General features: G+C 41.7%; 3 protein-coding genes across 6 annotated transcripts in view; 1 reads left to right on the top strand and 2 right to left on the bottom strand.

Moving 5' to 3' along the window:
* Positions 1-1,006: 1,006 nt before the first annotated feature.
* Positions 1,007-10,623, bottom strand: dnajb14 (DnaJ heat shock protein family (Hsp40) member B14). Its single transcript, XM_047366650.1, has 8 exons — positions 10,435-10,623; positions 7,822-7,993; positions 6,095-6,240; positions 5,390-5,578; positions 3,486-3,571; positions 3,296-3,405; positions 1,906-2,078; positions 1,007-1,820 (listed from the first exon to the last, which is right to left on the bottom strand). Exons 1-8 carry the CDS (start codon positions 10,565-10,567, stop codon positions 1,696-1,698), a joined length of 1,134 nt encoding a protein of 377 aa, XP_047222606.1. The 5' UTR covers positions 10,568-10,623; the 3' UTR covers positions 1,007-1,695.
* Positions 10,624-11,896: 1,273 nt separating this feature from the next.
* LOC124868120 (tetratricopeptide repeat protein 39B-like) overlaps positions 11,897-12,645 on the bottom strand; it is a 28,185-nt gene continuing 27,436 nt past the window's right edge. For all 3 annotated transcript variants that reach the window (XM_047364948.1, XM_047364947.1, XM_047364949.1), the window contains 2 exons: positions 12,437-12,553; positions 11,897-12,258 (listed from right to left, as the gene is read on the bottom strand). In XM_047364948.1, the coding sequence (XP_047220904.1) occupies positions 12,144-12,258; positions 12,437-12,553 (232 nt within the window). In that variant the 3' untranslated portion in view covers positions 11,897-12,143. The remainder of the gene's footprint in view (positions 12,259-12,436; positions 12,554-12,645) is intronic.
* Positions 12,501-12,645, top strand: part of snapc3 (small nuclear RNA activating complex, polypeptide 3) — a 36,420-nt gene continuing 36,275 nt past the window's right edge. For both annotated transcript variants that reach the window (XM_047364953.1, XM_047364955.1), the window contains exon 1: positions 12,501-12,525. In XM_047364953.1, coding sequence (XP_047220909.1) covers positions 12,516-12,525 — 10 coding nt within the window. In that variant the 5' untranslated portion in view covers positions 12,501-12,515. The remainder of the gene's footprint in view (positions 12,526-12,645) is intronic.

Raw genomic sequence — 12,645 nt, 5'->3', positions numbered from 1 at the left:
CTACAGTTTTATCCCTGATGTCCTCACACAGCTCTCTGGTCTTGGTGGAGAGGCTGGAGTTTGTTTGATTGTGTGGTCAGGTGTCTCTTATCCAGATAATGAGTTCAAACAGGTGCAGTTAATAGGTGGAGAACGGGAGGGCTTCTTAAAGAAGAACTAACAGGCCTGTGAGAGCTGGGATTCTTACTGGTTGTTAGGTGATCAAATACTTATGTCATGCAATAAAATGCTAATTACTTAAAAATCACACAATGTGATTTTTGTTTTAGATCCCATCACATCTCAGTTGAAGAGTTCCTATGGTAAAAATGAAGGACTTCTACATGCTTTGCAAGGGTTAGGGTTATACTCTGTAAATTTGTGTTGAGCTGGCGTATGTAAGCAAGTTTGTCCTGAGTTGCACCGTTGTTAGAGTGACAAGAACGGTAGGTCTGCAACACACAGCACCCTAGAGCAGCAAAGGACAGGTGGACCCAGCTCTGGAAGGCCACAGCAGTCCCAGGCTGACCTACACAGGGCTTCAACCCAGGGCAGCTATATGCCCCACACAGAGGTAGGTCATCAGTGAAGCACAGGGGCCAAAGAGACACAGGCTGAGACGCCATGGCCTCGCCCTGCAGACAAAGCACAGGACCCGGTCCACCCGGTGGCCCAGGACCCGGTCCACCCGGTGGCCCAGGACCCGGTCCACCCGGTGGCCCAGGACCCGGTCCACCCGGTGGCCCAGGACCCGGTCCACCCGGTGGCCCAGGACCCGGTCCACCCGGTGGCCCAGGACCCGGTCCACCCGGTGGCCCAGGACCCGGTCCACCCGGTGGCCCAGGACCCGGTCCACCCGGTGGCCCAGAACCCCCATCAGAAAGAATTCCCATTGTTTGGAGAAGAAACATCCCTGCTGATCAAATTCCATGAAGCCAAGCATTTCTTTCACGACTCATGTGTTTGCATATAGTGCATCTTCAATATCAGCTGATGTAGTTAAAAACATTTATCTGATGCAGAGAAACACATTAATCCAGTTTGACTTTATTTAAATGATCAGGCCAGCACTGAAGAGAAAACCTGTTCCTTCAGTTAGTTACTTCAATTAATGCCAAAACTTTAAACATTCAAAAATGAAAGTGTACAACCATTTCTTGATGGACGTGTTGATGTGTGCGATTTACTGTTTCAATCTGAAATATATTTTGCAGAAGAAAACCAAACGGTCTAATTTTCTCCACTCAGCGAGGGAAATAAAATGCTAAAACCCGGTTTGGTTTTTTTGCTCCTCAGTGATATGGATCTCACTGGAGAACATCTCCTGATAAACTCGCCGTTTTTTTTTACTTTCTTCGTCATGATGAACCCACGATGTAGAAATCCTTCCTATTCTCACTGCAAAATCTCTACAATCAGGTGTCCTTGTCCTTCTGGTTACTAGCGAAACAAGTCAAAATAAATAAAAATAAGTGTAGAATATTTAACAGTGTGCAGACTGGTTCATTACGATGCAACAAGGCGATTCCTGGGAACAGGCTGGAATGAGGAGGAAGAGCCGTTCACAGGATGAGATTTGAGGTGTGTGACGTTTCTAACCTCAAACAAGCCTTAAATAATTTAATAATCTTTTGCTGCTAATGTAAAGCCTCGCTGTTTAAAAAAAAGAGCATAGACATCTATTCATATATTCACATTTGTTACAAGCTTCCGAACTCATCCGCCTCTGAATAAGTTATTTAGTCTGTCCAGCTCCTTGCAGTTTTCCATGGTCATGAGCTCGGCCTTCTTCCGCATACGGTCGTCTCTGTAAACCTTTGCAGCATAAAGCAGGTCTGTTTCTGCATGAGACACGCACAGAAAAACAAAGTTAGACACTGAAAATGATGAAGGGAAGAACTGAAAGAGTGAACTGCGGTTACTAACTTGTCTGTCTCTCCTTCCAGCAGTTATTCCTGACATTAGTTACGTAGTCCTCTTCTACATTTTTCTCAATTTGCTGCAGAGCCAAGCCCTTAAACTCTGATTTGAAGTCTCGGGTGACGTAGTAATCGACACGCAGGTTCTCCGTCTGTCTCTTTACTGTCTGACCTGTGGACCTGCAAAACACGTAGGACATGACGGTTGTTTGACTAAATGAAAGAGAGAAAAAACTTCTGCAAAAAGAAGACAAACAACAACTGGTCTTAAACTCCCCCACTGCACTGAGAAACAAACATTGTAGCAGGAAGGCTATGATCGTCTGAAGAGAACTGCGTAGAAGTTTGAAACCAGATGTAATATCTTTATATTTTGCTGTCTAGCAGCCATAACTTCTGGTGATCTTCTACAGTTCACGAGGATTTCTGAAGGTCTTGTAAAAAAGGGGTTTTCTCTGAATGTTGTCTGCTTTTAAATTCGTTTTCAGCGCAGGACCTGAACATTACAGCATATTGTACAACATGTGCTTAAAGAAATGATAAAAATGAACTGAAGAAACGTCAGGTCTATCTACAGCAGATGAACTGTATCTGAAAGTCGTATCTCTAAGAAAAGAAGAAAACTATCTGGACATAGAACCTAAGAGATGCATCACGACGTCAGCTGATGTGCTGATTGTTATCGGTGGAGATGCAGGTTGAGGAGGTGTTGCACTGACCCTGTTGGTCTGAGGTGGGTGTAAACTTGCTCTCTTTTGTACCTCCTAGCTTATTTGTTCTGTCCTCTTCAGGACCATTTTATGACTGTGGTGGGCTGTTTTAGAGCCCTTTCTGTGCACAATCCAGCTTTACTTAACATTTATCCTTATTAAATTTTAATAAGACTTTGTTAACTGGAAACTTTAACTGGTTTTCTTTTGTTTCTCACAGTTTTAAATCTTCTTGTGAGTATCCAGACAAGTCATCTTTAATTGATCTGGTTTTAACCAATATTTCTCATAAATATACACACATTGGAATTTTTGCGAATGACTTGAGTGACCGTTGTGCTGTAGCGGCACCAGAAAGAAAGGAATGCAGGAAGTGGACTGGGAGGGAAGCCAGGGAAGAAAGTTAGGAAGAAAGACATGAGAGACAGAGGAAGAAAGGAAAGGCAGAAGGAAGGAAATAAGGATACAAAGAAGAAAGAACAACATTTAGGCAATGGAACAGGGAATAAAACCTGGAAATTATAAATGTTTTTTCATTCTCTGCCTTCCTTCTCCATAGTCACCCAGACCTGGAAATCAAATTTTAGGCTTTTCCAGACTGCATGGGAAGCAGCTGGTTCAGCAACAGACGTGAAGTGCCTGTTTGGTGTATATCCTGGTCCACAGTGTGTGTGCCAATACACGTACGGTCTGGAGTAGAGGCTGTATGGAGGGGGGGACACCATCAACTGGCTCAGTATTGACACCAAGATCAGGACCACGATGGGCATCAGCTGGATGAACATTGAAAAGCCCCCCTGCGGACAAACAGAAAACGTGTGTAAAAGATGGAGGCAATTCTTTGAGGCAAAAATAAAATCTGAAGCTGTTTACACACATCGCCTCGCTCCTCTGTCCTCTCCTGTCGGTAATCCGTGTGATGGCTGTAGCTTGTCCTGCCATTGGTGAATGTGTGGGTGCTGGCTGCAGACAGAACATCACAGCTGTGGTCAGAAACGTAGCTCCAAATCAGACACATCAGCTCTCTATGTTAGTATTAAATCTGTGCTGCTAGAATCCATAAGGAGAAACTTAAAAGAAGCGGATATACAGGTCGTTCTCAAAATATTAGCATATTGTGATAAAGTTCATTATTTTCCATAATGTCATGATGAAAATTTAACATTCATATATTTTAGATTCATTGTACACTAACTGAAATATTTCAGGTCTTTTATTGTCTTAATACGGATGATTTTGGCATACAGCTCATGAAAACCCAAAATTCCTATCTCACAAAATTAGCATATTTCATCCGACCAATAAAAGAAAAGTGTTTTTAATACAAAAAACGTCAACCTTCAAATAATCATGTACAGTTATGCACTCAATACTTGGTCGGGAATCCTTTTGCAGAAATGACTGCTTCAATGCGGCGTGGCATGGAGGCAATCGGCCTGTGGCACTGCTGAGGTCTTATGGAGGCCCAGGATGCTTCGATAGCGGCCTTTAGCTCATCCAGAGTGTTGGGTCTTGAGTCTCTCAACGTTCTCTTCACAATATCCCACAGATTCTCTATGGGGTTCAGGTCAGGAGAGTTGGCAGGCCAATTGAGCACAGTGATACCATGGTCAGTAAACCATTTACCAGTGGTTTTGGCACTGTGAGCAGGTGCCAGGTCGTGCTGAAAAATGAAATCTTCATCTCCATAAAGCTTTTCAGCAGATGGAAGCATGAAGTGCTCCAAAATCTCCTGATAGCTAGCTGCATTGACCCTGCCCTTGATAAAACACAGTGGACCAACACCAGCAGCTGACACGACACCCCAGACCATCACTGACTGTGGGTACTTGACACTGGACTTCTGGCATTTTAGCATTTCCTTCTCCCCAGTCTTCCTCCAGACTCTGGCACCTTGATTTCCGAATGACATGCAGAATTTGCTTTCATCCGAAAAAAGTACTTTGGACCACTGAGAAACAGTCCAGTGCTGCTTCTCTGTAGCCCAGGTCAGGTGCTTCTGCCGCTGTTTCTGGTTCAAAAGTAGCTTGACCTGGGGTATGTGGCACCTGTAGCCCATTTCCTGCACACGCCTGTGCACGGTGGCTCTGGATGTTTCTACTCCAGACTCAGTCCACTGCTTCCGCAGGTCCCCCAAGGTCTGGAATCGGCCCTTCTCCACAATCTTCCTCAGGGTCCGGTCACCTCTTCTCGTTGTGCAGCGTTTTCTGCCGCACTTTTTCCTTCCCACAGACTTCCCACTGAGGTGCCTTGATACAGCACTCTGGGAACAGCCTATTGTTCAGAAATGTCTTTCTGTGTCTTACCCTCTTGCTTGAGGGTGTCAATAGTGGCCTTCTGGACAGCAGTCAGGTCGGCAGTCTTACCCATGATTGGGGTTTTGAGTGATGAACCAGGCTGGGAGTTTTAAAGGCCTCAGGAATCTTTTGCAGGTGTTTAGAGTTAACTCGTTAACTCGTTGATTCAGATGATTAGGTTCATAGCTCGTTTAGAGACCCTTTTAATGATATGCTAATTTTGTGAGATAGGAATTTTGGGTTTTCATGAGCTGTATGCCAAAATCATCCGTATTAAGACAATAAAAGACCTGAAATATTTCAGTTAGTGTGCAATGAATCTAAAATATATGAATGTTAAATTTTCATCATTACATTATGGAAAATAATGAACTTTATCACAATATGCTAATATTTTGAGAAGGACCTGTAAATGGTGCATCACACACAGATGAGGCAACGATGAGATCTGATCTGTGTTTGCGTTTATGGACTGTTCTCTTACAGGAGGGGAAGCCGCCCCCGAAGAACATGTTGAAGAGGTCTTCAGGCGTGATGTCGGCTTCGAAGCCTCTGTGGAAGTCAAAGCCTCCTCCGTGGGATTGGCTCGGGCTGCTCGGCTCCTCCCCGCCCGTCAGGTCGTACTGCTGTCGCTTTGCTGGATTGCTCAGAACTGCATAAGCATTCCCAATCTCTGAATGAGGAAAATGAGACGGACAAGACTGTTTTAACCTTTCAGTCCAGTACTGTAATATCCAGCAGGTTAGAGAGACTAGGTCTGAAACGCCTAACTTTGGTACAGATTTTAATGGTTACATCACAGCAACAAAAATAAGGATTTGTTCTTCTATCAGTTATGAAATGAAGGTCAGGTGTCCATCTACATGATGTATTAACAGTCCGGCCCTTTTTCTCCTAAGCCAGGGTAAAACATTTCTGACAACGTCTCGGATTCTGGAGTGGCTCAAAACAAAGGATGCAAAATCTCTACACAATCCCCTCATGGCTGTGCTTCTCCTTGATGCTTGTGCACCCTTTTCTACCATTTTTTTTTCATTCAACGTGAATCTACTGTAATGCAAAGGAGCCGACAGGACCGTTTTATTCTATTTTTTGTTCTAGTTTTCTCTGCTCCATACAAGAGATTTTCACCAAAAAGAAAAAACTATCCCAAACCCTGTCTGGAGACTGTAAGGACAACACATATTACTTTTGAAGGCCTCTGTTGCTCCAGGGGTGTGGTTCTTGTCTGGATGGAACTTCAGAGCGAGCATCCTGTAGGCTTTTTTCAGCTCTTTATCTCCAGCTTCTTTGTTCACACCAAGAACCTCATAATAATCCTTACACCGCTTTATTCTGCAAGACATGGGAGAGAGGCATGAAGAGAAAAATTCAAACAATAGCTTATGATAGAAAATCTGCAGAACGTTTTCCGTTTAATCGTAACTCTGCCTTTATGATTTACCTTTGTACCACAAGGTGTCGTCGATCGAGGAGGAAGAGCTAATTAGCTTTCTAGCTTTGGAAAAACAACAGAGAAGAATGTGCTATTTACAGCCATTAAACCAGACTAGAGATGAAGAACGAGCTGGTTGGGCTCCTAGCCTCATTTCTCCTCCACCAGGGAACCCACCGCACCCCCGCCAGTGCGGTGGATGCAGTGGATGTCAGCTTAGAGTTCCACATCAAACAGTTCGATGTGAAGACTTTTTCCAGCCAAGCTGTTTATTGTGCGACACCGAGCACGCATACACAGTCGTAAAAACAGTGCATTGAGGTGACGGTGGTAGGGGTTTGTCCTGTAACTGGTGGGTTGCCAGTTCGAACCCCTGCTCCATCCTTCTCAGTTGTTGTGTCCTCAGGAAAGACACTTCGCCCACCTTGCCTGCTGATGGTGGTCAGAGGGTCCAGTGGCGTCCGTTGTATGGCAGCCTCACCTTTGTCTGTGTGCCTCAGGGCAGCTGTGGTTACAATGTAGCTCACCACTGTTAGCGTGTGAACGTGTGGATGACTGATTGTAGTGTAAACCGCCTTGGGGTCTCTGGGAACTTGATTAAGCGCTATACAAGTGCAAGTCATTTACCATTTACGTTATGCAGACGTGCCTAGAGGACGTACTCTTCTAGTCCGTCTCGAGTACACCCGGCGTTCTTATTTTACATCATTTCTGACTCAGATTTTCTGATTCGTTTCATGCTTTTTTGTTTAATTGTTTAAAATATTTATTGTTTATTTTCTTTGCTATAAGGCTGGAATAACAATATGCAACAAAAAAAAAAAATAATCTATTTCCTGTTTCATTTTTACAGTGTCCCTTTAGCTTTGTTTTCTCATCATATCCGCCCATACGCTTACATTAGGTGAGGATGTCCATGTTTTCTATAACAACATTGTAAAACGTTCTTGTTTGACTTGTTAGTAATGTTGATTTTTATCCTTTGGAAAGTAGAGGTCTAAAAATTAATTAATTCATCTAAACACTCTGGTGTATTTTCCACTGGAAAGAATAAAAGTCATCATTTGTAAATCAGGGCTGTTATATTTAGAGCTGCAGCTACCGATTGTTTAAGTAATCGAGTATTCTATCGATTATTCTGATTAATCAAGTAATCAAATAAAAAAAATTGCAGATTCTGCAGATTTTTCATTTAACTACTTAAGTAGAAATATATGAAAGTAAACAAACAATTCCTTTTAAATCCATGTTTGTTGCTTAGAATGGAATAACAGCCTGTCTTTAGTGCACACTTGAACATTTGTAACAAAGGATCCATCAGGAGCTGAAATAAACATCTAACAACATGTCAAAAGCTCAGGATGCATACACAGCACAGCTGGGGGAAGGTTCGGTCACATATGATAAAGTAATCAACTAACCCACAGATGAGCAACAGATATCCAGCCAACCGTGTTCCCAAGCCGATCATACACCCTCACCTTTTAACCCCTTCCACCTGCTCATCTGTGAAGCTTTTAGAGTCGCCTCCTGCAGATTCCTGATGCTCTCCTCCTGGCTGGGAACCCGCTGTTTCTGAGTGGTCTTTGGGCCGCCTGCGATACGCGCCGTTGCCTGCTGAGCTTCCATTCTTCGTTAACGCGTTCAACAAGGCTGAAGAAAACAAAAATCAAGGATAACAATGAAATGAATAAAACAAAGCATTAAATTAGGTTCAATTACCGATACCAATTTTGCTGTAAGAATTAATATGTTAAAAAAACAAGATATTTTTTAGCTGTCAATCTTTAATAATTCATGTTAGTAAGAGAGACAACGTCACTCCGACGTGTGACGTGTAAAGAGAGCGGTCGCTGGGTTTTACCATGAAAAAGATGACAGAAACTGATACATAGTTTTAACTGGCTTTGGCATCTTATAACAATTAACGTGGCTAGCGTTACTAAAACCACAGGACCTATATGTATTCCTTGGACTATTTAGACCCTTAACGTAACTCTTCTTATTAGATAACAGTCTAAAAACAGGAAAAAACAAACTGAGCAATGCTGCTGTTTTGCCTTCCTGTTATCTGTTGAAAGTCTCACTCTCTCTCTCACAGCCTGAATGAACAGTGGACATGTCTGTACTTGTAGAAATAAAAGTTTCCTTTTAAATAGCTTCCAATTCCAGGACTTTGGAACCTTTCCCACTGAGCTTTCTCCAGGTTCACACACTGGGTTTAAACTCATGAGCCAATAACAAGCAGCTAAACGTCCGACATACGCTTACATAAATCATTCATCTGGATCAGAGACATTAAAGCACAGATAGACCGATAACCCAACAATGTGTCCCCAGAACCAGGGCTTGGGTAAACATTGGACTGGGAAACCCTGCTTTTAGCATGACATGGTAGGTTTGTTGATGCACTGAATACCAGTACCTGCTGATGTAACAGATTACATAATTCAATTGTCTAACAACTTTTGCAATCTGGAAAAGCTCATATAGAAATCCATAACTTCATTCATGTCCGATTAAATTACTCCAGCCAAAGTTGTTTTAATACCACATAATGAACACAGCATAAAGCTTAAAACTTACAAGTTCACATCTATAAAAAACTTTTTACGATAAAACAGGTCTGTTGCATTGGGAGAGCATTGCAGGCCATGATGGAACCATCAAACTTCAGGAGTGTGGACTCTTCGTTCTTTAGCTGCTTAAAAAAAAACAAAAAATACATATCTTTTCATAATTGCTTTTGTTTAACGAGCTCTTTCACCTGACTGTTTATGGTATTGTAATTTCCTTTGTACATCAATTTGTGATTTTTGTCTTGAAATGTACTATCTAAAAACTGTTTTATTTACTGATAAATGGATGGACAGATGGACACACATGGATGAATGGATGGATGAATGGATGGATGGATGGATGAATGGATGGATGAATGGATGGATGAATGAATGGATGGATGAATGGATGGATGGATGAATGAATGGATGGATAATTAAATGCTGACAAACAGATAAATGAGGGTGAACAACAATAGACAGATGGACACACATGGATGAATGGATGGATGGATGGATGGATGAATGGATGGATGGATGAATGGATGGATGGATGGATGGATGGATGAATGGATGGATAATTAAATGCTGACAAACAGATAAATGAGGGTGAACAACAATAGACAGATGGAAGAGCAGATGAATGACTGGCAGGAAGATTTAAACAATGTGTTTCGAAGTGATTCCTGGAAGTACAAATATTTCCACTCTACTTCATTTATCTTTTCTACTCTACACCTGGAAAATACTTCAATAAAGATGTCGTAATTTCCGGACTACGTAGGAACACTGCAGCACAGTTTAGGAACCAGGGTTGTTGCAGTTGCCCGTGTTTATTTTGGTAATTTGTTATTAAGCAGGCATCTGACCCACCTGGACATTTAAGAGCATCTGTGTTATCCCTGTTTTCCTGTCCTGTGTCCTGGATGATTAGCCTGAAGCTCGGAGCTCTTTGTGGGCTTATCATTCAATTAAAGGATTGGCTGCTGTTGCCTCTAAACAAACCTGACCTGCTTCCTTCTCCTGGCTACTACTGACAGCTAGAACCCTTACAAAACTATAGCCACAATTGAAGTGAAAGTTCAATTAGCGCTTAATTCAAAGTAAGACAACAGACAATAGTCTGTCAACTGGTTTATAATCAGAACAAAAAAAAATTAGGATATTACGCTGAAACTGAGCAGGACAGTTTAGAGCTGATTAGCTAGTTTAAATTTAACTAATGTCCGTTTATAAAGAGTGTTTCCCTTTAAATGAAAGCACAGGCTTGGCTAGCCGCCAGGCCAACAGCTCAGCTAGCTAACTGGGATCCTTTTAGCTAAATTTACCAAAATAACAAACGTCTGCTTCTTTCTCTAGTGATATGGGTACATAAACAGTTGCTTATGATCATTCTAGTCCCTCCAGAGGATTTATAGCGAAGTGTCACCGTGAATGATGTTAAAGAATATCAGCTACATGCTAACAGCAGGTTGATTTATACAGAGACGGCGGAAGGAGCTAAGTTAGCCCCTTTTCCAGCACACTCAGCCTCACCTTTAGCTCTGTCGGTCGGGTACAGCTTCTCCGCTTTGTAGAGAAACTTCAAGGCCTTCTCCTTGTCTCCTGCTTCCAGCACTTTCGTGGCGATGTTGATACATTTTTCTGCTTCGTCTCTGTTCCCTTCCATCTTCTTCTCTTCTTCCTTTTCCTCCCCCCGCAGTCAGCTGATGAACTCAAACCACGTGGTTTACAGCACTGACAGGCGGGTTTTCATTTCAGAAATTGAAACTCGCATATTACATAGATTCAATACACAGAGTGAATGAAAGACTTTATTTCTTCTAATTTTGATGTTTATAGCTTACAGATAATCAGTCAGTCATTTTCTACCGCTTCTTCCATAGTGGGTCGCGGGGAACCTGGTGCCTATCTCCAGCGGGAGGCGGGGTACACCCTGGACAGGTCGCCAGTGCAACACACAAACAACTCACACACCTAAGGACAATTTAAAGAGACTAACAAACCTAACAGGCATGTCTTCGGACTGTGGGAGGAAGCCGGAGTCCCCGGGGAGAACCCACGCATGCACGGGGGGGTAACATGTTAACACCATGCAGAAAGACCCCCGGTCGGGAATCGAACCCAGGACCTTCTTGCTGCAAGGCAACAGCGCTACCAAAAAAAAAGATTGGAATCTTAAAAATTATAAACTGAATATTTTGAAAAGGTAAAATATTGGAAACTCATGGTGTCACAACCTATCATGTATCTATGTCCTATCGTGTGTATGCTAAAAAATGGCAGTGTTAATGCATTTTAAAAGCTGACATTGTGAGGTCATTGGTGTCCACAATTTACATTAAAACCTGTGAAAAGCTGTGATCCAAATCATAAAAAATCATTTTGTGATTTATGATGTTATACTTAATCTCGATGACCTTTCCACTATCTTCTATGTCTAATATTTTTATACAGCTTCTTATGTTTTCACTGGGAAGCAGTTTGTGATTTTGTTTGGAGAAAAGTGTTATTAGTTTGCAATATTTTTTGTTATTCATCACAGCAGACTTGTAAATAGATTTATATATTTTTTCATTTTCATAAACAAATACATTATAACAGTACACAATGACTTTTAAATAATTTAAAATCAATTTTTAATAAGAATGATAATCTGACTTTAATCAGACCCACAAGTGCTTTACATCGAATACAAGGAAGGAAACAGCACCAGTCTGCTGAGGATGAAAAGCTAGATCAGGCCATGTGAATGATCCACGTTGCCTGTTTCTCCACCTTTGTTCTGTTTATCTGCATGAGTGCAATAAATCAGTAACCTCAGCATAAACTCATCTAAAAGAAATATCTTCACTATCTTAAGAAAAGCGGCACCTTTTTTAGGCCCAGTGTCAGTAAAAAAAAACTTTACTGCCTTCCACAATCATAAATATATTTTTGTTTTTTGTCAGTGATAGCAGTGATAATTCAATTTTTATGTACAAATGAGAAGACTATAAAGTGTTGCCTTATTTATTTTGTTCATCAAGTTCATTCGGTCATATTTATGGTATTATCTCCAGGTATCATAACTCGGTATTACTGAATTACATTTTTACATTCAAATATTTATAAATTACACAGAGGTGGAACTCTAAGGTTTGTCTGGTAATAAAAAAGAGGGCGAATGGATTCAGAGTTGACACGGAGATGAGATTTAAACTACAGCTTTAAGTACAAGCTCTGCCCATCTTTCTGCCCGTCTTTCAAGCTGGGGTACGTGAAGGAGGAAGTTTGGCTTCAAATGAACCCATGGTGTTGAGAGCTGCATGGATGCGGAAGTGCAGTCTGGACTCCATGCTGTACTCTCTGTAGTTCATCCTGCAAATAAGATCAAATGTTACCTGTTTCTGGAACCTGGGAGTATTTGTGTAGATGTGACTTGCACTGACAGGTCATTGAGTTTGTGTTGCTCAGTTTGAACCTATTGCCATCTCTGAAATGTTTTACTCTAAGATTATGGTGAGTTTAGCTGAAAGAAAAAGATGGAAATACTTACTTTGCATTTTCAATTACAGTGATGGCCATTTTGATGTCACCTTTCAGCTTGTGCAGTAAACCCAGCTCATACATGGAAAATGGTACCAGGTAGGTGTCATGCTTGATGTCTTTTTCGCTGCAGGAAAGATAAAGAAACAACAGAAGGTCTAGTTAGTGACAGTAGCCAATATCACAGCCAAATCCTTCAATCAGTTTTGAACCATCATT

Source organism: Girardinichthys multiradiatus, chromosome 5 (assembly GCF_021462225.1).
Source record: "Girardinichthys multiradiatus isolate DD_20200921_A chromosome 5, DD_fGirMul_XY1, whole genome shotgun sequence".
Classification (NCBI taxonomy): Eukaryota; Metazoa; Chordata; class Actinopteri; order Cyprinodontiformes; family Goodeidae; genus Girardinichthys; species Girardinichthys multiradiatus.
Note: the sequence above shows the minus strand (reverse complement) of the source record. Positions and strands in the feature narration are given on the sequence as shown.

What these genes read in the sequence shown, in the direction of transcription:
- dnajb14 (XM_047366650.1), bottom strand. Translation starts at nt 10,567, where the DNA reads ATGGAAGGGAACAGAGACGAAGCAGAAAAATGTATCAACATCGCCACG. An exon ending in GGACAGAGGAGCGAGGCGAT is followed by an intron (nt 3,406 to 3,485) that starts GTGTGTAAACAG and finishes GTTTGTCCGCAG; the next exon opens with GGGGGCTTTTCAATGTTCAT. An exon ending in CTGGAAGGAGAGACAGACAA is followed by an intron (nt 1,821 to 1,905) that starts GTTAGTAACCGC and finishes TGTCTCATGCAG; the next exon opens with AAACAGACCTGCTTTATGCT.